At 41.9% G+C, this 26,895-nt stretch overlaps 1 protein-coding gene across 1 annotated transcript in view; it reads right to left on the bottom strand.

Moving 5' to 3' along the window:
• Positions 1-21,567, bottom strand: part of RTN1 (reticulon 1) — a 191,445-nt gene extending 169,878 nt beyond the window's left edge. The window contains exon 1 of the mRNA XM_075282750.1: positions 21,105-21,567. Coding sequence (XP_075138851.1) covers positions 21,105-21,288 — 184 coding nt within the window. The 5' untranslated portion in view covers positions 21,289-21,567. The remainder of the gene's footprint in view (positions 1-21,104) is intronic.
• Positions 21,568-26,895: the final 5,328 nt, after the last annotated feature.

Below are 26,895 nucleotides of genomic sequence, written 5' to 3'. Positions count from 1 at the left end.
GGTAATGTAGCAAAACAGAGAATTTTCCGTTCTACCAACAGTGTTATACATAGTATAGAAGAGGCCCATAGCAAAGATCAAATGAGATCCTCACTATGGTGCAGAATTTGACCAATCGGGACAGAAGGGCTGGTGTTTGTGCCCCCTTCACACACTTTCCATGACCCTTTTCCCTACTTACTAGTATGCTAACAATGTTCTATTGAGTTCTATTTTACCCCCACCCCAGCAAAGGGGATCGCTTTAACCAGTGTAAGGCCTTCTCTTAACATGTGCTACACCAGGGGTGTCCAATACGTCGATCGCGATCTACCGGTCGATCGCAAAGGACGTATGGGTCGATCGCGGGATGCAGCCAGGGATCCCCGATGTCTGCTTGTTCACAGTGCAGGCTGAGAGTCGACTCTCAGCCTGCGTTGTGAACAAGCACTCTGGACACTTGCAGGCCGGGCAGCAGCAGCTCCAGGGGATGACGCGCTCCCTGCTCTTAGGGATGGAGGGAGCCAGGGTGCTGCTTGTTCACAGCGCAGGCTGAGAGTCATCTCCGGACACTGGCAGGCGGGGCTGCTGCAGCCCCAGCCTGCCTGCCAATGTCCAGAGATAACTCTCAGCCTGCGCTGTGAACAAGCAGACACCGGGGATCTCTGGGCGGCCACAGAACGCCGCTGTTTCCTGCTCTCACGCTCCACCCGACCCCGCCCACATGCTTGGCCCTGCCCACAGGCACACCCCACCCACAGGCCCACCCCGGCCCCGCCCACAAGAAGTGGGTAGTAGATCTTTTGCCTTGGTCAGTTTATAAAGTAGCTCACATGCTAAAAAAGTGTGAGCACCACTGTGCTACACAATAGTTGCCTCTCTGATATGTTTGCCATTGTATGCAACATTGTTACGTTTTCTCCTACCTGCTAAATTCTTCTCTTGGTATTTCTGCTGTATATGTATATCATTTTTTTTTTTTTTTAATAAAAACTACCAAAGTATAAAATGTAAGAAATTAGAAAATAGAATATTAAAAGAATTTACAGGGGGCTCATGTACAGTTTTATAGCACAGGTCCTGCTATGGAAAGATGCCAGTGGTTTTCCTGACCTATTTCCTATATATGTTGGCAATCTTGCATCCCAGTTGAAACTGTCCAATGTATAAGCAAACACCTTACCACTAGATCAGATGATCCCTAATCTGAGACTAAGAATAAAACTACAACTCCCAGCCTGCTTTGACAGTCAGAGGCTTTTAGGTCAAATGGATTTAAAGTCAGGGCCCCTTTATTGCAGTTTTGGAAATTGCAGCATATCAATTATACTTACGGAAATGCCGGCAGGTTCCCTATTGGTATAGTGGAATCAGAAAGTCAGCAGAGGTGCGCTGCCACCACGATTTTGCCCACAGCACTTTTTTTTGCTGCAGCCTGCTACGTGGGGCCTTAGCCTAAAGGGGTTTTTCCCCATAAAAATATTTTCCAAATTGTGCATCTATTGGAATATCTAAAGGTGCTCATCATAATGTCCCCTACATTTCATGGTTTACAGAGACTCCCTTCAAAAATCCACCTGTGATCTTATATGTCACCAGCAGCCCCTACCATGAGAACATATATATCCATATGTAAAATAGTAATTTTTCTAATCTCCTATTTAGTTGGCCTCTTGGTAAGAGATGAGCCATTCTAAGCTGGTTAGAGGAGGTATTGAAATAAGTTGTCATGTAAGGACAAGCACACACAGCGTACAGGCTCCGGAGAGCCTAGACAGACCACTAGTAGACAAGCACAAGCAGCTCCCACAGTTTCCTTGTTCAACATTCAGTCACAGGCAACATCTTCATTACACACTAAATCTCTTCCTGGACCAGGTGGTTAGCAAAAAGAAATTTGGTATCACAGCATGACAGCGCCCTTTACATATGATGCCTTGGACAGACAGCCCTTCCCAACTTTTTTTACAGCAGTGTCATGAATGAATGACCTGAACACATGACTGAAACTATGAGGAATCCAGGTTCCATTTGGGATCCGACAATGGTCGGGTTCAAGTATGAAAGCCTTGAGTGCTTCGATCCTGTCTTTGCTGCCACATGCCTTGGAGTGATGATCTGAGGAGCCAATGCAACAGTCGGTCATCCCTAGTAGTGATACGAGTGATAAAAACAGCGTAGGACATCCTGCGGTCACATGTATTGCCACAGGGCTTCCAAATGACATTTTCAGCAGGATTTCCCAGCAATGTCTCCGCCATATTTCATTACTTCCTTAACCCGCCTGGTTGTCAGATATATATCTAATTAAGCATTTATGGGAACAACTGGGACACCAGCTATGGCAACGTACGAGTGTTCAGGATCTATATGTACAGCTGTAATATCTGTATGTTTCCGCAATGTGGGAATGGGATTCGCTAGAATACCATCCACTTTGCAGTGACTGTAAAACACCACATTTTTTTACGTGGCATTTATGTTGTGGCCAAACCACGGCGTTTACACCACTTGGGGCTCCAGTGTAAATGTGTAAAAAAAAAAAAAATAGAATCCATAAAAAAAATAAAAAAAAAGGCACAATTGAATTTCGTTTTTTTGCAATTTCACCCTATTCTGAATTCTTTCTAGCTTCCCAGTACATACATCATACAAAATATTAAATGGTGCCATTAGGATATACAATTTTTTAAGCAAACAAGCTCTCATACAGCTCTGTGAGCTGAAAAATAAAAAAAATAAACAAAAAAAATAATAAAAATTTTTGCATTTCAATAAAAAAAATGGTTGCAGAAGAAAGGGGTTAAAGATTTGCAACTGCTGCACATTCCCAGATTGGAGACATCTGTGCTAGATATTACTGGGTCAAGTAGGTTCAGTTTAACCTATCATTTATAACTTTACTTTAATATGTTGTGAAACAGTACTTGTGTCAAGGGGGTGGTCCTATCTGTGATGGACAGCCCTCTCTCTGATTGACAACTACAGAGTTAGTTGTCAACTACTCATAGGGCTGCTCACCTACCTCAAATACTGTTTCAAATAATTGAAAAAGTAAAGATTAGGGTTGAGCGATCGTGTTTGGAAAAGATTGGATTCCGATCGGCGATTGAGAAAATTTCACGATCGCGATTGGGATTCCGTACACGATCTTTTTAGGTGGGATCGAGATCGGTGATTATTTCCCACAATGCTTTGCTACTGGCCAAGCATTGTGGGAAAAGCTAACAATGTTAGCCTTCACATTAAGTATACGTTCCGCTCATTCTGAACGTAATCTCGTTCAGAATGAGCGGCGTTAAAACAGATCCCATTGATTTCTATGGGTGCCAGCATACATGCACTCCCCATTGAAATCAATGGGAGGCTTTTTAACCTATTGCTTATCACATGAGCGTATCACATGGAAAGCAATTGGTTAAAAAGCCTCTCATTGATTTCAATGGGGAGCACACGTATGCCTGCACCCATAGAAATCAATGGGATCTGTTTTAATGCTGCTCAGTCTGAACGAGATTGCGTTCAGAATGAGCAGAGTGTATACTCAGTGTGAAGGCTCAGCTGCGGTTCCATAGGAATGAATGGAAGCAGCTGGCACACAGCCTTAACCCCCTGTGCGCCGGCTGCGTCCATTCATTCTAATGGGATACTAGCTAACTTCTCTAGTAGCTACTTACCTGCAGAGATGGATATTCCAGTGCCCGGTGTTCTCGTTCTTTTTCGCCTCGCTGCCCCCGCCTCCCAGGTTAGTGTTAAAGAGCTAGGAAGAAGGCGGGGCTTGTGGCTTAGGAGAGTGTGGGTGGGTACTGGGAGGGGAAACGTCACTTCTCCTCTGGCTACTTAGTGATTAAAAAAAAAAAAATCACTACACAGCGTGGATTCTAACAATTAAAGCGTTCAATTGTTAGACTGCATGCTGTATAGTGAATAGGATTGTGTTTAAAATTCAATTTCCAATTAGTAAAAAAATCCCATTGAATTGCATTGGGATCGGAATTGGGATCGAGTTCGGGTTCGAATGAAAAATGATCGGAAATCAGATTTCAAAATCGATCCTGAAAAGTCAAGATCGGCTCAACCCTAGTAAAGTTATGATTGATAGTAGAGATGAGGAAATACTGTTCGATTGAATAGGTATTCGATCGAATGCTAAGGTATTCAACATATTCAATACCAATCGAATACCACGCCGTAAACGCAGTAAAAATTTGATTCCCCTCCCACCTTCCCTGGTGCTTTTTTGGCACCAATAACTGTGCAGGGGAGGTGGGACAGGAAGCAGGAAAACGTAGGCATCGGAAAAAAATAGGAAAAAGTCATTGGCTGGCTAAATCAGGTGACCTCCGATTTATAAGGATAATGTCAGCCATATTAGTGTTAGATGCGGCTTGGAGATAGACAGGGAGAGACTTACTGCTGAGGGTCAGAGAGGGATTAGGTTCTGTTAGGCAGGAAATATTCAAAAAAACACTCACCCAAAGGGCCTAAAACTCTGCCGGTACAAGGCTCAACTCACCTCAAGGGCATAATACTCTGCTGGTGCAAGGCCCAACTCACCCAAAGGTCCTAATACTCTGCCGGTACAAGGCTCAACTCACCCAAGGGGCCTAAAACTCTGCCGGTACAAGGCTCAACTCACCCAAAGGGCCTAAAACTCTGCCGGTACAAGGCTCAACTCACCCCAAGGGCCTAAAACTCTGCCGGTACAAGGCTCAACTCACCCAAAGGGCCTAAAACTCTGCTGGTGCAAGGCTCAACTCACCTCAAGGGCATAATAATCTGCTGGTGCAAGGCCCAACTCACCCAAAGGTCCTAATACTCTGCTGGTACAAGGCTCAACTCACCCAAGGGGCCTAAAACTCTGCCGGTACAAGGCTCAACTCACCCAAAGGGCCTAAAACTCTGCCGGTACAAGGCTCAACTCACCCCAAGGGCCTAAAACTCTGCCGGTACAAGGCTCAACTCACCCCAAGGACCAAAAACTCTGCTCCTACAAGGCTCAACTCACCTCAAGGGCCTAAAACTCTGCTGGTAAAAGGCTCAACTCACTTTAAGGGCCTAATACTCTGCTGATACAAGGCTCACCTCACCCCAAGGGCCTGGAAAGTAAATTTATGTATAGCTCAGCTTAAGGGCCTCTAACTCAATTTGGAAGGGCTCACATCAAGGGCCACAAAAGTAATTTTGGAGGTCTCATCACATCACAAACACATAAACAATGACAGTTAAGGGTGGGGGCTGTTGGATTTCCCATTGCCTATGCCATCTGTGGTTGTCATGGGCAACGTGATTTAAAGGGGTGCATGCTAATGTTTCTTTAGCTTAAAATGTGTGTTTCTGTCCATACTAATGTAGAGGAAAGAAGGTTTCCAAGTATGTTTCCACTTTCATAGAGGTTATATTGAGTTTGGAAAGTGTCTAGTTGATAGGCTGTGATAGTGGCGTAATACTGGGAATTGGGCGTGTTAGATGCCCCCAGGCATGCTTTCCCTGATGTCCCAGTTGCATTCCAGATGTGTTGGCATCATTTTCTGAAGTGTCATTGTGGACTTGGTGACTCTCCTTAGTCGAATTTTAGTTTCCCCTGAAATGAGCATTTTTTCCCCATAGACTATAATGGGATTCGATATTCGGTTGAATAGTCGAATATTGAGGGTCTACTCGAAACGAATATCGAATATTTGACTACTCGCTCATTTCTAATTGATAGGTTTACTCATTTCTTCCCCCACAATACTATATATCAATCTGCTGAGCTCCTCCTGCTCTATAATATGCTACCATCAAATTGCACAGCATTTTCATAGCAACAGGTTCCCTTTAAGGAGAATGCCTTTGCAAGTCACCTTTCAATGTACAAAGATCATACATGCCCCGCTAAGGATTCTGGTAAAATAATAAGAAAAAAAGTCCTTCTTGGAAAAATTAAAACTTGCTCCTTTTGTAATCTAGCTCTTTATAGATCAATGACTGGTTTTACAGAAAACTAGTGGCATGAACTTGGGTTAAAGCCAGTCAAGAATATCTTCTGAAAAAGCAAGAGAGACCCAATAACCTGTAGCTGTTTCAAAGCTTTTACCCCTCATCTGTGCGAGACTAGCTGGCTAGGTGATAGGCTGTAAATGTGGGTCAGAAGGGGTATTATGTCCCCTTAAGCATGGCATGTAGGGTATTGCTGCATAAGAACTCGACCAAGAGAATGTCTTCAAAAAAACAGTTAAAAGAGATTATTGACTTTGAGTTCTTGTCTCATACACAGCATGATCTTATAAATGCTATCCTTGTGAATGTTCTTGATATTTCATATGACATTATATCATATTTGATGATGACTCCAGTGAAATTACCAGGTGTGGCTCTTCAATTTCAAGAGTCACTTGTAATAACACATGAAACGGCGCATCATCGCAGACTCCAAGAATTAGATACAATTATAAGTAAATGAGAGACGATTGTTTCCAACATCAAAAAACGAAATAAACATGGATTACACAGGCAAGTATCGCTTTCAATAATTCAGTCATAAAAACTTAAAAGGGTTTTCCATTTTTGGTTCTACTAGAAAATATGAGTTATTAGAAGGAAGTCTCTTCTCAGGGTCCTACATGGAGCAATTCTACAAAAGACATGCCTACAGGCAATCCACGAGGTGAAAGTGTGCTGTGTAATGTGCAGCTTTATATGTGATGGGCATGTAGGTAGGATAACCACTGCAAGGTTTCCACACAGATTACAGCTGATTCCTGCGGGGTCCCTGCAGGAGGACAATTTACTGTCGATGGGCATGTCAAAGGTCGATTCAGATCATGTTTTTGCAGTCCATTTAGCAGACTCATCAAACAGACGCATTTTATTCATTAAAAATAGATGCACGCAAAAGGAAAATAGATTATATGTTTACTATAATGTTTAAGAAAAAAACAGATCTGTCTTAAATTCTAAGAATCCTTTTTCTTTTTTTATGGGGGACATAAAAGCATGGTAGACAAACAGCTAATCCACAGGGATTGCAAAAGTCGAACGCCTGCTGATCTAATATTGATAGCCTAACCTAGCCTAAGGATCAATCATCAATATTAATCTGAAAACACCCCTTTAAGACTGTGTAAGTACAAAGGATGATTTTATAGATACTGTATAAAGGTTGGCTGATCTTTCTTCACTCTGACAATATGCCAAAGGAATGTCAGCCAAACATTCAATACACATTAGATTGGTAGACATGGGCAGATTCAGTCACTTTAAGTCTTACATGTATGGTCACCCTAGGTCAGTGATGGCGAACCTTTTTGAGACCGAGTGCCTAAACTGCAACCCAAAACCAAATAAATTATCACGGAGTGCCAACACGGCAATTTAACCTTAAAACTCTGTGGGTCCACAATTGCAGACCCACAAATTACAGTCATGTGACTGGGGCTTTACAGATCTTGTACTGAAAGGTAAAGGTCTCTGCATTCTGTACTTTTAAACAATTAATATTCACTATTTACATCGCACAGGATCTGTTTTATAGTTACCGTGCAATGTTATTACATCCTGTACTAATTTCACGTCTGCTATAAAACAAATACTGTGTGATATACATAGTGAGGGGACCCCACACAGTACAATCTGCCCCTCAGTGGCCCCCCCACACAGTACAATCTGCCCCTCAGTGGCCCCCCACACAGTACAATCTGGCCCACAGTGGCCCCCACACAGGATTATACCTGTATACTCCACAGTAGCCCCCTCCCACACAGCATGAACTGGTCCACAGTAGCCCCCTCCCACACAGCATGAACTGGTCCACAGTAGCCCCCTCCCACACAGCATGAACTGGTCCACAGTAGCCCCCTCCCACACAACATGAACTGGTCCACAGTAGCCCCCTCCCACACAACATGAACTGGTCCACAGTAGCCCCCTCCCACACAACATGAAATGGTCCACAATAGCCCCCTCCCACACAACATGAAATGGTCCACAGTAGCCCCCTCCCACAGAGCATGAAAGATCCACAGTAGCCCCCTCCTACACAACATGAAATGGTCCACAGTAGCCCCCTCCCACACAACATGAAATGGTCCACAGTAGCCCCCTCCCACACAGCATGAAATGGTCCAGAGTAGCCCCCTCCCACACAACATGAACTGGTCCACAGTAGCCCCCTCCCACAGAGCATGAAAGATCCACAGTAGCAGCATAAAATGGTCCACAGTAGCCCCCTACCCACACAGCATGAAAGTCTACAGTAGCCCCCTCCTACACAACATGAAATGTCCACCGTTGCCCCCCTCCCCTGACAGTGCAAACAAACACAATATAGTTACCTGAAGAGCTGCCGGGTGTTCTCTCTTCTGTTCACTGCGCGCGCTGATGACTTATGTCATCACGCCCGCGCTTGTTCAGAGGTCACACTCTGTAGTCAGTGTAGGCCGCGTAGTACGCGTGGCCTACACTGAGCTACACTGACAGCTTTCAGCTGGATGCGCATTTGCACAACCAGCTGAAGGCAGCGATCGCTCACTAACGGGGAATCCTGCATCAGATTCGCCGTTAGTGAGCGATCAGGGCGACAGCACGCGTGCCAGCAGAGGGGGCTCTGCGTGCCCTCTCTGGCACGCGTGCCATAGGTTCGCCATCACTGCCCTAGGTCATCGCATTCAGCCGTGGTCTAGCCATGAGGGGATTCTGATGCAGGGTGGTTCAATGGACTTAATCAGCAGGAAGTCTCATGCCACGGACCCTTAGGGCAGGGTTTCTCGATATTTTCAAGCCAAGTACCCGTTTGTGAAAAAGTTCCAACCAAGCAACCCATGGGACACTGTAGAATCTGTCATGTGTCAGATGTTGCTGCCAATCTCAAGTGAGGAATATAAACCAGTGTGCATAGTGTAGCACACAAATCATTTTGCATATCAGGGTCTTTAAGCTTGCAACCAGCTTCATAGATCATAGATCAGAAGATACCTCTATTCAGCACGGACTATCCGCTACTGTAGAGATCCATCACCTTAACCCAAACCCACCATTTTCTGATATCTGTCTCAACTTGGCATCTACTGTGCCTCTGTATTTTAAGATGGTGGATAGTTTGGGTGGCACTAGCCTCTAGAGATGAGCGAGTAGTATTCGATTGATTACCTCCCCACCATAGGTATTCATGTAAGTGGCCGAACACCAAGGGGTTAACCCTTGGTGTTCGGCCGCTTACACGAATACCTACGGCAGGGAGGTATTCGATTGAATACTACTCGGTCATCTCTACTAGCCTCCCAAGGAGCCTCAGAACCTGAGCACTTGCTAAATCTTTCATTTCCAGAGCATTAGTTCTCAGTCATGGTGTACATCCCCTGAGACTACATGGTGAACCCCTTGGGGTAGACGTATCACAGGTTGAGAACCACTGCCTTAGGGTACCTAAGAAGAAAATCCAGAGGAATTCCACCATTTCATGTTGCCAATTTCCGGCCACTGGCTCTGCATCAGCATTCCATCACAACTGTCCATTGCTGATTACATTTATTTCAGAGGGGTTTATTTATCATCTGCCCCTTTTTTGCCATATTTTTCGCAGGTGCGCCTTTTTTAGACTACTTTTACTGTGGTGCCTATTTAAGATGTAGGTGCATCTCCTTGTCAAATGTTGTCCACGTGTTAGTTAGATGTCTCTTTATTAGCTACGTGTACAAAGAGGTGCAATTCACACCAAAAAAGGCTCAAGTAGCTTAATGTGTCTATTTCCATGCCCATTTTTTTTTGTCTAACCATCCGAAATGGATAAGTTTTTTTTTTTTTTTTTTAAAAAACAGTTGTTTGGATTCACCTGATTCATGACAACCTTGTCAGGAATCAGTAGTATCCTGTACTAGGCCGTGCCTCCGCAAAAATCTATGCCAGCTCATAGTAGTTATTGTAGATTTCTGTTGTCATTTATGCCACAAAACTGGCATAAATGCTATCAAATGGGTTGCAGCCACTCAGAAAAAAGTGCCATTTGCAACAATTTTTGTTCCAAAACAGGTCTGTGAATGGCTCCTTGGAATAATTAACCTTTGCACTTTATGAAGGAAAACTGAGCTACAAGGGTCTAAGCAGAACCTTTTCTCCCCTTATAGCAGCACCGATGCAATAAGATTATTATTTGTTCCCACGCTCCTGAAGATTTATGTCATTTGTAAGCCACTCTGTCAGTAAATGATGATCCAGCGCCACATCTGTAGACTGATAATGGGGCTGCAGTGAGAATATGGAGTAGTTTACCATTAACAGTGTATGTAAATTCAGGTTATCTATCAAGCTTTAAATGACCAATTAGCACCAAGAGAATAAAACTCATCATCATTACCCCAAACAGTAAATAGTGCCAGCTGAGCTCACCGACTTGGCACCTTACCTTAATGCTAAGGAATACTATTATTCTTGGTATAATGAAGGCAATGTCTGTAACCTAATCTTACACGTTCACTTTATTCTGAAGACGTATAAGACGACATTATAAAAATGTTTTACAAATGGGCAACTGCGCTCATACATAGGTGTGCAGTATGTAATATGGCAACTACTATACATCTGAGAGATATATGGTATATACGGTCACAACAATTTCATACAAACTATATAAGTGGCTGAAATTACAATGCAATGGTGACCAACTGAGCAAATACCACAAAACCTAGTGCAACGAAAACTGGAGCAGATAACCATTGTCTCAGAAATTATAGCTTTCATTTCCCTAAAAAAGACTAATACAACATACTGTATTTGGTAATGATCCAACTGATCCAGTTCTCCTTTGGACTAGTCCTTACATGGGCATGTGTGACACTCATACTGTAAAGATGGCTTAGGTGAGGGGATGCAATATAAAAATCTGTCCCCTCTGGGCAAGACACAGGTTCACTGGTAGAAGAGGGGTCCATGGTTAAACAGCGTGTTCCACCAAGGATTATTCCAAGGAGCCATTCACAGACCTGTTTTGGAACAAAAATTGTTGCAAATGGCACTTTTTTCTGAGTGGCTGCAACCCATTTGATAGCATTTATTCCATGAACCCTTTAATTTATTTCAGTGAGCCACGGCTGCAGAACAGAAAGGACCCTGGGTCATGTGTTTGGGGTCATAGAATATATCAGGTCAGTATGCTAGCCATGAAAAACACAACTAGAACGATCGTCTGCATGAGCCCTAAATTTCAGACACTGCAAATTTAGACAAGGCAGATTTTTTTTTAACTGTCTAATTCTTTCTGTATAAGAAAAAAATGTCTTTGTACCGTGTTAGCCAGTGGATATGAAATGAAAGAAATTTTTTGAGGGAAGTTCTCAGTAGTTGATACCTTTTTTAATGGCTAACTTAAAAAATTTTTTTCGATGACATATCGAGCTTTCGAGACTCTATAAAGGTCTCTTCATCAGGATGGTATAACACAATTTCTGGAGTTAGGCATGGTGCATTTGTAGGCAGTCTAGTCAATAACTTATATATGACTAGTTAATAACATATATAACTAGTCAATAACTTATATATGTCTAGTCAATAACATATATAGCTAACTTTGCACCACTTATAAGTTGGCTTTGATTCTCACAAGAAATAGGCCAATGTTTTGGCAAATTTTTTACTGCACCGTTTTTCATATCAAACCCTATCCATTTCCCGATTTCTTTTTGAACAAGGAGCATAAACATTTGAGATGAGGTGTCAGGCATGTATACCAGTTGTTTTTTTACTCCAGAATTTAAGTGCATTTTCTTTATTTTGTCAATTACAATGGGAGGAATTCCCTTGCCAATAGAAGGATGATACTGTGGTGCACATTTGGCACAAGGCCCTTTCTTGCACCAGACATGTGCCAAAAGCCCCGATACACGCGTTGTCCCCCACATCATGCACAGTGGGGGAATGTGGCATGGGCACCTCAGCCGTACAAGTTTATTAACTCAGTTTACTGGCATGAGTTACAATAGAATTGTACACCAGTTCCTGGCACAGGGATGTCCGTCTGATTATGAAGAGTCTGCAGCCTCTTCATAAATATCTTTCTCTTTCCAGTTGGCTCATTTATTAAGACTGGCATACGATATGCCAGTTTTAATAAGTTTGCCCCAACGTCTTTTGCAATAGAAAAATGTACAATTTACTTCAGCTTCATTCTCTCCAGCTAGGGGGGTGCACTAGCTTAATGTTACATGTACAAATGGTAGAGGCTGGTCTTATGTCAGCCTGTAGTGAAACAGTTCATAGGATGTTATTCTACTATGAAGAGTGCTGAGTTCAGCAGTCAAGGAGTGCAGTAGCCAGCTCCCTCCTTGCTCAGTCACAGAACCTCCACTTCATGCTTTCTACAGGCCTTCTTGTCCAGGGTGCTATATAGTCTCATCCTGACGTGTCTCTAAGGTGCACTCTGACCACAAGTGGCAAGCCACCTACCTTCTAAAAGGTTCTGGGTGGTCTCTTCACATTGTGGTGACATCTCTGATGTCTTTTATAAGTCTATTATTCCCTTTACTAGGAAAGACTACAATAGTTAGAGTGCCACAGCGCCATCGAGCACATGGCAGAGCTAATTACGACCAAAATACTAAAGGGAAGTCATCGACCCAGGTACAATCATCATCAATAAACAATTCAACAATAAAAGACATATCAGCAAATGGTTTACTACACAGTGATGAACAAGCCATCTTACAAGGTATTTCAGCTGACACACTGAGGCCTATACTAAGGCAACATTTTATATTACTTCTTCTTTCATTCACTTTAAGGGTGGCACATCCAATTTGTCAGTTCTTGACAAAAAGAATCTCTTGTACTTGAAATGTCTGGTCACCCTTGGCCTCGATCTTGAAATCTCAGGGCCCTGTGCTTATTAGATGAAGTGCTTCTCAGAAGAAGTATTTTTTTAAAGAATTTATTGTTACTTAGTTCTAGAGAGACAAATGCATCAATAGGCAATACCGTGAAAAAAATTTAGACAAACGTGGAAAAAATGCCGCAAAATAAGAATGTTTTAAAAAATAGAAGTGTTAAGAGTTTGTTTCTGTCAATTAAAAAAATGAAGGGAATGAAGAAAAGAGAAACCTAATTCACATCTGTATTTGGTGTGACCACCCTTTGCTTTCAAAGCAGCATCATTTCTTTTAGATACACTTGTACACAGCTTAGGAAGAAAAACTCGGAAGGGAGGTTGTTCCAAACATCCTGGAGAACTAAGCACAGATCTTCTGTGGATGTAGGGTTGCTCAAATCCTTCTGTCTCTACGTGTAATCCCAGACAGACTGGGTGATGTTGAAATCAGGAATCTGTGGGGGCCATATCATCACTTCCAGGATTCTTCCTCCAAAGAGTGGTCACATCAAATATTGGGTTCTTTTTTTCATTCACTATATTTTGTTACTTAACAAAAATAAACTACGGTATTAACACTTCTATTTGTGAAAGAGTTCTTACACTTGGTTCACATTAGCACTTGGGTTTCTGTTCGGGTGGTCCGCTTGGGGACCCCAGAATGGAAACTTAATCCAAAAATGGTTACGCTCAGACACCCACAAACTCCATGCGGTCCACCGGGTTTCCACCCGAAAAGGGCAGAAAAATTTGGAGAGAGAAGTCCTGCTTGCTTTCCGCATTTTTAAAGCGGAATGGGGAAGGAAATCACCTAGCAGAGACCAAGCGTTAGTGTGAGCTTTACTTTGCAGTATTTTATTCACATCTGCCCCAAACATTTGCACAGTACTATAGTCCCCCCTAAAACTATAGTTTGGGCTGTTATAATCCGATTTAGTTCACACATACTGGTAGTGTGTCATATGTTCAATTACCATGTGGCAAATCAGTATGTATTTTATAGGATATTTTCCTAACATGTTTCACCTGTAAAATCCATGGCCACCGCATCATGGTAATTGGCCACACTATTGCTATTTCTGAAGGCCGTGTAAAGACCCTTACACAGGATGATGATAGGCTGAAAAAATTTTCATAGAACTTTTGTTTTCAACCATTTCGCTTTGAATATGCCAGTTGGTCAGCCAGTGAACAAACAAACAAAGAAAAAAAAGGATGTATGGCTCATAAACACAATATGGGGATGAATGTTCATATTAACAATACTTGTCCCTGTACAGTATGATAGGTACTGGTAAACAGCAGTTAACATGAACCAGTCAACTTGTTATCTGCCTGTGTAAGGGTTGGTTCACATCTGTGTTTGTATTCCATCTAGGGAAGTCCACATGAACCCCCCCCCCCAACTGAATACCGAATGCAACTGCAAGCGGTGTGCAGTAAAAGCACACGGACCCCATAGACTATAATGGCATCCGTGTGCTTGCTGCCAGATCTCTGCAGGGATCATGCGGACAGGAAAGTAGTTCACAATCTACTTTCCTGTCTGCATGATTCATGCGGGCAGCACGTGGCAAGCACACGGACCCCATTATAGTCTATGGGGTCCGTGTACTTTTACTGCACACCACTTGCAGTTGCGTCCGGTATTCCGTTTAGGGGGGGTTCCCATGCAGACTCCCCAAATGGAATACCGAACGCAGATGTGAACGATAAGGATAAAATGACCCTTAGGCATCCGTCTTACCCTTCGTTCACATCTGCAGGCAGGAAAGTAGACTGTGAAGTACTTTCCTGTCTGCATGTTTCCTGCGGAGATCTCGCGGCAAGCACATGGACCCCATTATAGTCTAAGGGGTCCATGTGCTTTCACTGGCACACTGCTTGCAGTTGCGTTCGGTATTCCATTCGGGGGGTCCTCATGCGGACTCCCCCGAATGGAATAACAACGCACATGTGAACGAGGCCTGAGTTAGACAGCAAGGCAATGCAAAAGATCAAGCCTGTCTTCGTTGCTGAGTGCTCTCCTGCTGTAATGTATCCTGGTAATCTGGATTCTGTGAATAGCTGTTATGTAATAAAACTTGTCATATTTATGAATCTGATGAATAACCAAATTTAAATATTGTATATGGGAAACCAGCCACAAAGAAATATCAGAAAATAACACTTGTGAAATCCATGAAGCAGAAGAAGTATTCAGACAAAAGTATGGGAAGTTATGAAAAAAGGGTTATCCAGAGAGTAACAAAGCTTTCCAGTGCATTCCCTTCAACGGATAAAGGGGTTTTCCGGGCAAAAAAAGGTCTGTTGTTGTTTTTTTTTTCTTTTTCTTTAAGTCTATTAGTGCTACTAATGGGTTAATAAATGCACCCATATACCTTTTAGTGAGTTTTGAGTGATTTTTGGGTGTCTCTGGGAGCTGCTACTATTTCTGCTTTTGTTTATATGCTCAGATTCCTGCAATGTAACTTCCTCACTAACCCTCTCATCTTACTCCCCCCTCCTTCCTTTTTCCCCCTCCTTCCTTTCTCCCCCATATACCTTCTCCCTGTCTCTCTAACTATTCCACCCTTCCTTACCTACTCAGCCCAACCCCCAACCCATATTATATACTTATCCCTCCATGCTTCTTAGAGCGAGATGGCTCATCCTCCTGTACTGCTGCCATACTCCTCCTTCTCAGCAGAGATGATCCACCTCTACTGTTCATGCATGGAAGTGCAGTAGAGGTGAATTACCGGTGGCACGTGCACAGTAGAGAAGAGCGTGCACAGGCAGCATCATTACAGGAGAAGAAGCCATCTCGCCAGAAGAAGCCTGAATGGTAAGTATAATGGAGTGTATGGGGGGGGGGGGGGAGTAGTAGTGACAATACGTATCCGTAAATCGAGAAATGGATCATCAACGGATAATCAGAAAATGTCCCTGGGGCGGTTACGTGACCACTCTAGGGATATGGGTAACTATTCATTTTTGATAATTGACATTATTTAGAAAGTAGGAGGAGGGATTTCAAGTTATCCTGGACAACCCCTTTAATACCCAGGAACCCCAGAGGCCCAAAAGATCCCAGTGTAGAGGGGAGCTGGTGAACCCACACCTCTGGTTCCTCTGTGTACCCTGCTAATGCTTCAACTTTTGGTCACATTACCAACTTTAAAATTTCCGTGTGCACTGACCCTTTGGCCAGGGCCCCATGGGCCGGAAACTCCGTGATTTGCGAATCCCATCCGCATTTTGCAGAGAAAATTCGCAGAGCGGACACGCTGCGAATTCCAAAACCGTTGTGGTTTTGAAAATCACAGCATGTCAATTATATCTACGGAAACGCCGGCGGCTTCCCCATAGATATAATTGTAACAGAAAGTCTGCAGAGGAAAACTCAGTAAACTTTCTGATCAAAGCGGTGTGGGAAGAACCGCGATGCGTCCACACCACGGTTGTTCCCGCAGCGACTTAGCACACCACTCTTAAAAAGTTCGCTGCTGAATCATTAAGATACTCCATTGTCTTAATAATTATGGTGCACTCCTATGTGTCAGAAATGAAATCTATGCCAATCAGGAATGGGTGTAACTTTCATGAATATCTGACCCCAGGTTTGTGGCATGAGTTACAATAAATTGTCTTTGCCTTAGTTTCCGCCTTGCACTGCTAGCTTTAGATGCACCAGAACTATTCTCATCTACGTCAGTTTTCTGGGAATAGTAAATTCTCTGCACTGTATCATTTTCATTTCATATATAAAGCCAATCCATATTTTTGCCCACATGTGAGATATTCAGGGAGTGGACAAAATAACGCAAACACCCCTATTTTTACATAGTCAGGTTGAACTCTTTCTAACACAATTGCCATCACTGGTAATGCTCCCTTTTTTTTTTAAATCTTAGTCATGTAGCTTGTATCACTGTTAATAAACTCTAGTACTTGTGTTGTCCTAAAAGTCTGTTTAAGTGCTTTAGCGTTGCCATACGTCAGGCCGGACAGAGTTCCAAAGGAGGCTGAAGTGTTGATATGTGCTAAGTAGTAGGGAGTTAATAAGTTCATGGGTGTGTCAAAGTATACTGATTCCATGATCATATCTCAGCATGAAAAGACCGGCAGCTGTGGTAGAAACTCAAAGCTTGACTTTGATTTGGGTATTTCAGCACAACTATGGATATCAACTTCGAGCAGTGCACACTTCACAGCTTTCACTGTGGCCTATAAATTTACATTCAACTCTGCAGCAAATTGCAAACCGTAGTTTTGGGTTTTTGGCTAGAGTCTCATGAAATGTTCTTCTGTCCCTCGTGTCAAGTAGACCTTCACACTCTTGATGCTCTTCACACTCTTGTCAACTAAGCAACTCGGGTCACAGACACCTCTACTAGGCACACACCAACCACCAGTCCCTTTTGGAACGCTGTCAGTTCCGACATACGACCCCCCCCCCTAAAATAAATAAACTGATTTTTAGAACAGCACAATAATAATAAAGTAAAATAGTAATAAAGTTTATTAACAGCAATATTCTCTAATTCACTGAAAAAAAGGGGACAATTCTGGTGACAGAAGATGTATCAAGAAGAGTTTAACTTGACTAAGTAAAAATAGGGGTGCTCACATTATTTTCTCCAACCCCTGTACATCTCAGACTTACTGGGGCAGATTTACATGTACAGTAGTGTCTTTGGCCCTTTTCACATCAGTGTTTGGGTTTCTGTTCAGGGACTCTGCTTGTGGACCCCCTAAACAGAAACCTATATAAAAAACAGGTACCTGGGAAACCTGCAGACCCCATAGGCTATAATGGGGTCCGTGTGGCTTCTGCTCGGTTTCTGCACGAAAGCAAGCAGCACTTTTCTCTCCGCTTGTTTCATGCAGAAACCAAGCGGAAACCACACGGTCCCCATTATAGTCTATGAGGACTGAGGGTTGGCTGAGGCTGCCTAGTCTAACATTACATCACTCAATAGTTTGCTTAAAAGTTTTTACCGCAATTTTGGCTGTAGATAGTAAACAGATACAAAAGAATATAGTTAGTATACAGCAACCCTTTATCAAATGTCTGCCCATACTAGGAATGTATCAATAGGGGTGTATCAAGTTCAGTGCAGAAGACACAGTTACACCCAGGCACCATGGCCTAAGAAGTCTCTAAGGCTTTAGCACAGGGGTCCTCAAACTTTTTAATCAGTGGGCCGGAGGCAGAGCAGGTCGCACAGACATCGGGAGAGTTGCCCTCCAATAGGTAAAGTGAAGTGCGCTCCATGGTCTGGCCCGAGCTCCCCAGGAGCTTCATTATAAATGCACGCCTGCTGGCGTTGTCAGCGGGGCCAGACAGAAGTGCTTGGCGGGCCGCATGTGGCCAGCGGGCCGCAGTTTGAGGACCCCTGCAAAGTTTAGCACATAATAATATACCTTAATAATATTAGTGCATTGCAGGGCCCTATGATTTTGCACTGATGTCCAGAACCTTCAAGCTATGCCTCAGGGCAATAGAGACAGGCCTTTTGGAAAGTCTAATATTACGGTACGGCTGAGCTGACAAGTCATATATGTGAGATATTGATATAAAAAGACACATTACAAATAAGATGTGGAGTATGCAATAACTTTACAATGGCATACAAATGCTGTGTATATATGGAAACCTTTGTAGCATTCTGACCAATGTGGTAGGTTATCTCATCTAATGGTGAACGAAATAATGAAAGCCTTCTCACCCTCTGCAGCAAAGAGCAGGGGTGTAGCTATACGGGGTGCAGAAATACCAACTGCTACTGGCCCCTGGAACATAAGGGGCCCCAAAAGCCTCTCTCCAACATAACAAGTATCCAGTATTATAGATACCACGTGGTAAGTACTACAGATTTTGCATTGTAGCACTTACCAAGTGCCAAGTTATGAGTCTGGCATAGAGACTTGTGATTTCTAGAACATGCCAGAATATTTTTCGACTGAATGCCATTTTTTATGTGCAATTTTGCAATGTCCCAGCTCAGCAGTTTCATAGGTCTGACCTGCAATTGCCACTATGTGACAGTAAATTGTGGCATAGTAATACTACATACTGTATTAGAATCACCAATGAAGTTGCCATGAATTGCTAAAATATGTTGATGAAAATATGTACTAAATTTATGTTCATTTTTATAAATTTTTCCAGTTTGAAAGAGCTACAGCATTCGGGTGAGTGGTTGGCTGCTACATTAAATATCAAGCACAGCACCATACATTAAGCAGTGGCTGTGCTTGGTATTGCAGATCAGCTATACTCACTTAAATGGAATGTAAACAGGTCATGTGACAAATGAAAGTGACATCACTGGCTTCTAAAACAGAAATGGCGCTGAACTGCTTTAAGCAGCTGCACAGTGGAGACCGGGGGTATTGGCCAATCAGATATTGATAAATTATTCTGAGAATAGGTCATCAGTAGTTAACTTTTGGAAAAACCATACTGTATTGTTCTCAGTTCGTTGCCTGCAGCCACATAGAGTGGTCAGATTTTGTTATTTGTTGTCATGGTGTAGTAGTAGCTTATCTACAATTTTTTTAACCACTTTTTGAACATGGGTATTGCCTAATGACTCATCACATGACATCCATTGAAGACAATGGGCCATCTATGTATTGTACAGGCAAGTTGGGCCCTAGCAGAACTGATCATTGCAGCTACTCTGCACTTTGGTTAATGGAGGACCGTCTGATGAAGGGTAGCAGGATGACTAAAGTTATAAAGATAGCATTTGAATAGTATGCCCCCTTTAGCAACAAAACATACCCCACTGTATAGTGGCTGTGATACTTTTCTAAAAAAATGCATTTTTCATGCACACTAATTGCCAAACACTTCTTATAACTAAATTACTAAAATTATCTGCGTTATGGGAGTGACAGTTCAAAGACAGTCACTGTGACAGTTTGACAGGCAGTGTTTTGCAGTAAGTGTGATGTACTCTCGGAAATTTTTGGCAGTGAACGATCCAAATTAAATGGGTGAGTTAAAGGGACACAACATCGATTCCATGGCTTTCTTCACATCTGTATAAGTAAATACTGTCAGCCATTTCACTATTTTGGACATGAAAAATAATGTAGTCTTATTTCCTATTTTTACAATTACAACTATCAGAATCCCTAAGGCCCTTAATAAAATTCTTAAAAACTTTACCAGGATAATTTCAGGATCTTTTTTCAATGGATCGGTAATAGCATCATGGCTTCCATTATAAACAGAAGCCATGACAATAGTGTGAGCAAGGCCTATACATTTGCTTAAAAAGTAAGACATTCTAATGGTTCTTAATATCAGCCATTTTAAGCAGAAGAAAAGCTATATATAGCGTGAGATATATTATCCCCCTGTACACTATTTAATATCACATATCTCAAGTTTTGACAACCTCCAGAAGGATCTCTTTACAGATGAATGAATGATATTGCAATAACTGCAAATCCAGCAGTACTGCTATACACTTTTATCTGCCTCTCCCTGCTGCAAGCTACATGACCACCAATAAACACAAGTATGGCTATGACTTCTTGTGCACACATACATAAGAAGTACTGTACATATTTTCATATCAAAACCTTTTATCAGGTATTCCAAGAAACAACTGGTTGGAACGCCTGAAGATCTAAGGTAGCAACAAATATCTGTGATAGGATGTTTACATAATATATATCAATTTATTCATGTTGCAATGTTGCCACCGTCCCTATGAAATACTAATAACAACTACCTTCCAAGTACAATTGCTGTATGCAGATTGCAGAACAGATAGGGTAAAACATAAATCAGTTTTGCTTTTGTATTATAATACTCTTGTAATATTTGCAGATACCGCATCCTCCACCATATGCTCCTATATTGCCTGGTATAATCTAGAATGTTGTTACCAACCACTTTTCAAGATAACTATTGTTGGTTTTTATGGAGGGGGGCCAAGAGGTAAAAATGATTTCACATTCCCGACCGCTGAGTATCTGGATGTGATCAGGTATCAGATAAACAATGTTGTCTACTTGTAAATGTTGTTGTTTTAGATTATATATATTAGGATATATATTTAAAGCACAGCTATGCAGGTTGGGCGAGGGGAGGGGGTGCATTAATTTCTTTGTTCACGTGTTTTATAAGCAAGTAGAATTTGGACATATTTTGATAAGTGTTTACAAATATAAGACTTAAGTATTGCAACAATAGTCCATGTAACCAATGATGTACTTGTTATTAGTACCTGTCTACAGTACAGAAGGAGGTAGGAGTGGGGGTCTGCTATGGTACCCTGCTTACCTGTGGATGTGGTCCCCATGGCAACAGGGGGATGCTCTGCCTGCTGAGCTCTGCTGGTCCCCCCTTTCTGGTCCAGAGAGCCCCAGGCGCTGTTTCCTGCAGAATCTCCCTCCTCTTGTGGAAACATCTGAGCAGCCACATCACCTTCCAGCCATCTGCTGACATTCCCAGGATTAGCAGCCATGGTGGGCTGTATCTGTTGCAGTTGTCTCTATGGGAAGCTTCTGGGAACAGGGGAGAGGGAGGGAGGGGATGGGTCAGTGCTGCAGTGTCTCCTGGAAGATGCCACAAACACTGGAGCGTTACGCAGGTGCAAATGGCTTGTGTAGTTTCCACTAGTTCCACCTCAACATCACTGCCTGGCCTGACCAATCACAGTCTGGAGATTAGCATATAACATCTACCGCCCATCAACCCTTTCACTGCTGGAGCACTGAGTACAGGATGTGTCTGCATGCAGTCTGCTAATGATTTCTCGATGATGCAGGCATTCAAGAGTTAAGAGCTGGGTGTCTGCAGCATGCATACATGTAAAATACTGTTTCATGATCTAGGAAATGGTCTGTGTCAGTTACCTTCCTAGTCATGATGACACAGGTATGTGCCTGGAATGCCAACAGTGTAACAAAAAACAAAAAAATCTGATAATCCGATATTTTTCACTATGTGCGATCACTTCATAAACAAAATGATTATGCCATAAAATATAAGTTATTTAAGACATATAAAAAGGTCTGCAGGAAATCTACGACTCATTGCTCAGTGTGCATTCAGTGTACCTCGTAAATTGTCACATACGACTCGCCAGATTGCCAAGATTGGTCAATAAAGGTTATCAGAAGCTTTTCCTAAACATAATAACATGTCAATGTGACTATTATAATCATAGGGGATTGATATTGGTCATAGCTGACAATTTTTCCATCTATGGCACGCTTATATTCCAATTTCATAAAATGACGAGCCCACCAATCCTGAGGATGAAGGGGCCACAATGCTCAAGTAGTGCTTGGTCTCCTAAGTTTTTCCTGCATAGTGCTAATGACCATCTGGCTGGACAAGGAAGTTCAACTAGATCCTAATGATCATAAAGTGATTGTGTATCCTACTGGTATGGATTGTACACTTATTTTCTATTGATGACCAGTGGGGTTCTGACACCCAGGATTCCTGCTGATACGCTGTGTGAAGGAACGCATATGTGCACGTTATGATCTTTTTAGTGGTTAAATCCCATGTCGTCTGATTTGTAGCAGCAGTGCAATCTAATAACAGCTGTATCCCATTCACATCTATGGGATAGGGTTACAATTACCATGGCACGGCTGCTATGAATCAGATGGCATGCAATGACAACAATGAAGAGTTCACGTAGCTCACACGAGCGCCATGTCACCTTCACACATCTGATCAATGAGGGTTCCTATTATCCACTCCATAGGATAGGGCATCATAAAAAAGAACAGGAAAATACCTTTAAAATTAATGCTACAGGCAAAACATACAGTAACAGTATTTTATTTACAATATTAGCATAAATAGGTTCTCAGGCTTTGGCTAAAGAAAAAACAGCAAAATCTGCAACAAAAAAAAACTAAGTTTGCGCAACATTGACCTCATCCTCAAGTGGAAATTTATGATCAGCTTTGCACCAGAAAGCTTGCATACAAAAGTTACAATTTCGAGGGAAACCTTATTAGAGCAAACATTGTTTTACTTTTGGCCACTTTACACTTCTCCCATTGCTTATTACAAATGGTGCGAAAAATGGACATTTAGGTAGACGTCATGGTCTCCCATAGTCCAACAGATTTACTACAACGTATATCAGAAATTTATGTCAACTTATATCAAATCATATGCCAGCCTAGTTCATTTGCTTTCATATCATAAGGTCTTCTAAAATATGCTCCAAATGTATTAGTACATAGGCTCTTCAGATTATGACCAGAAGTTTTATTCTGTGTTTTATGCACTTTTTACTATTTTTTGCTGCAAAACATTAGTGTAAATATAAGTTATCCATGAATTATGTAGGATAAGGAATGGAAAACACTCGTTTGGTGCAAACTGCAGTATTTTACTTCTTGCACATTGTTGCCCTTATTTTTCCCAAAATCTCCACTTCTATAATATGTGAAGGGGGCTGTGCCTGACACATTAACTCTTTTTGGTGCTTTATGAATCCCTGTTATGTAGCGTCTCCCTTGTACTAAGAATAAAACATTGCTTACATTACCATTGACAAAGAGAATGGTAAAATCTACTTGCAGTTTAGCCCTGGGCTACAAAGAGACTTTGTGCAAAATATGTATTTACTAAATCAGACATATCAGAATAGGTAACAGCTACTCTATCAAACAACTCACAGCTGAAATCTCCTCTCATTGTAGATACTCTCCTTCTTTTTGTTTTCCATCCATCCCAGTCCTCCATGATGTTTTCTTCTGAGACATCCTTCTCTCCTCACTTCTGAAGACATTCGTGGTCTCTAGAGCAGCACAAATAAACTCAAACCCCAGACCAAGCTTTAATGTGAATACAGACCATAGAATAACTATACATCCCCCTAATTAAATACGGACCCCAAAATGTACAATTTAAATACAGACCCCCCCCTCCCAATCCAGACCCTCTAAATGCAAACCCAGGCCATTCAGACTCGCAATTTACAGAACTGAAATAAAGCTTATCTGGGTCAATTGGCTTTGTTGGCAACTATGAAAGTGACCAAACTCCAAATGTCCATTGCAGTGTTGTCATAGTTTTTCTGTGAATCTGCAGAAACCATGATAAAACTGCATTGTGCTTTATGTCTTTCAGCACCTTCATAGTTGCTAACAGTGCAATATTTGCTGGGAATGCCACACAATTTCCGTAACCATCCAGGCCAGTTCACTATGTCCTGATCTCAAAAGGGGAAGACTTTGTGCAAACCCACCCAAAAGTGGAGCAGAACTCAAATTTTTACCAACAAATGCCATATACAGTTAATTGAAGGCTCCCCTTGTTCAGGGCTTCATGTTACAGCCACAGCAGATCAGTACTTGCATGACTGTCCCTGCATTACAAAGTGTAATGTTTGACCATGCAGTGTTGCATACAAAAAATACAATCTATATTTTTCTTTAATACGTACAAATATTAAGATTATGAGGCTATTTAAGGTTACAATTCAGTTTTATCATCGCTAAACTTTTTGACTATAATTTAATAAAGACACAACATACAAAAGAAACCAACCCCCAAAAAAACCTTGCTAACATCACTTACCATAATATCATCATGCCCAACCCTATAGAGAGATTTATTTGGGGTTTCCAGATGGTATCACCAATAGGGGGTGCTTGCAGCATGCTGATCTCTGAAGAAGTTCCAGGGAGATGTATATAACAATATGCAGTGAGCTCCCTCTAGTGGCAGTTAAAGGACAAAAACATCTTTTAACTGGAAGATTTTGTGAAGGGAAGAAGGGAATGGACTGCTGAATGTAGGTAATAAGCTGATGAAGTGAGTATAATCCTCTATATCATGGGCTCTAATACATGGGTGAACCCTTTAAATTTAGGTTGAAATTAGGGGGCGTTCACACTACCGTCGGTGTCCGACAGCTAGTGTCTGCTGCTAATGTCCGTTCAAAATCTTGTGTGGACATTAGCATCGGACACTAGCTGTGTCCGTGACATGTAGGTTTTTGCTGTCCGCTTGAAAAGTCGGACATCTTTGGGAATGGACAGTTAAGGACAGACACGGACTGTAAAAGAACGCACCCCATGTCCATTTAAATGAATGCAAAATGTCACGGACACAGCTAGTGTCCGCTGCTAATGTGCGCACAAGATTTTGAACGGACATTAGCAGCGGACACTACCTGTTGGACAATGACGGTAGTGTGAACGCTCCCTTACATGAAAAAATACTATGGCTAAATATTGCAAAATTGTTCATATTCCATCTTTTTGTACCTGTTTCGGTTTGTTGCTTTTACTCTGAGGTTGGAATTTATTTTTCTGGATTTTTTTCCCCAGCTTCTCTATTAGACTTGCAAAGTGTTGCAGAGTAGAGATGAGCGAGTATATTCGATCGAATACCTCCCCTCCATAGACCACATCCGTGGTATTCGACTGAGTACCCCAATAACTATGCAAGTGGAGGTTTTTGATTGAATACTACTATTCGATCGAATAGTAGTATTTGATTGAATACTATTCGCTCATCTCTACTGCAGAGCATTCAATAATGCACTATAGACATTAACCACTTAATAACCATCTACAGACATTTTCACAGCAGCTGTTCCGGAACCGTATTCTAGAGCACTATGTGTTTACAGCACTCTAAAATAAGAGTTTATTTATACCACTGAGTTTCTCTGTAGAAAAATAGGACATCCTCTATTTTTTCATGGCTGAGCCTCTTGGGTTCATCTTCACAGATCTGATTGACCCATAAAGGTGAATGAGTCCATGAAAAAAACACACAGATGTATACACATAGCTAAGAAGTGAGCATCAGCGCTGCACAGATGTCACATGCCAACAGGCGAAGGTACATTTTCACTAATGGCAGTATAATACACTGCAGTAGACAAGTAGTCCTCAAGTGTATTATGCAACCATTCAAGTCTCATGCAGGTAAAGTCCCATAGTGGTGCTGTAAAAAATAGAAAAAAAAAAATCATAAAAGTGTATTGTAAAAAAGTAATCATAGATTAAAAAAGCATTTCCCTTTTCTTGAAAAATTCACTGTATTATAGAAAAAAGTACACAACAGATAACACTCATTCTGTAATAATCTGAATTATAACATGATCACATTATTTTGAAATTAGGAGTCATCCCACTTCCTAAAAATGAATGTAAATTAAAAAGTCGTATGTAACCCAAAAATGTGCCAATGAAAACACTCCTGACTTGAACTATAAAATGTGTGAAACCCAACAGACCCGTTCTGGCCATTTGAGTCTTACAAAGTAGTGTTGGTGTTGGCCATTAAACAGATCAGGTACTGCTGCCATTTTGATAGTTCTCTGCTCCAGCTGGAAGGTAAAGTATAACATCTCATTCTCATAACTGAATTTCATCTGTAAAACTCTGTCCGTGTGTGTTTGGCAGCCTGTACGCTATGCCATGTGATGGACTCCAAGCATTATTGTTCTTTAAGCAGGGCTGGCTCCAGGTTTCTGTGGGCTCCTTGGAGACAGAGCCTCAGTGGGCTCCTTTGCAGCACAACTGGTGCAGCAGCAGTGTTTTCCTCTAAAAGGCCTTGTGCCAAAACCACTTAAAATTGGTTAGTTTTTCCCACGGCAACCTGCTGGAATGCTGAGGGTCTTCTGTAACGTTTGACCTTTGCATTGCAAGGCTTGAAAATCATGGGTGAAATTTGCAGCTGTAATTGATGTGCCCTCACATGTATAATGCCCCTATCCCCCTTACATCACAATTTAATGACCTCTTTATGCTCCCATACGGTACGGTGGTCCCTTATGCCCCCTTACAATATCATGGCCCTCTTGTGCCTTCATATAATGACTCATTATGTTGCATACAGTAAAATATCCCCTTATACCCCAATAGTATTGCTCCTGTTTGCCATACAATGCCCCCAAATAATTGACCCTGACACCTCCATACAGAACTGGTGCCTTATGCCTCCACACAGTACCTCTTTATTCCCCAAAATAATGGTATTTTATTCCCCTATATGATAGTGTCCCTTTATTTCCCCATATATTGGCCCTTATGTGCTCATATAGTACAGTGCCTCCTTATGACTTCATATAACATTCCCT

The sequence above is a fragment of the Leptodactylus fuscus genome, chromosome 7, assembly GCF_031893055.1.
Source record: "Leptodactylus fuscus isolate aLepFus1 chromosome 7, aLepFus1.hap2, whole genome shotgun sequence".
Taxonomy (NCBI): Eukaryota; Metazoa; Chordata; class Amphibia; order Anura; family Leptodactylidae; genus Leptodactylus; species Leptodactylus fuscus.
The sequence above is the reverse complement of the archived record's forward strand: the minus strand, read 5'-3'. Positions and strand labels throughout refer to the sequence as shown.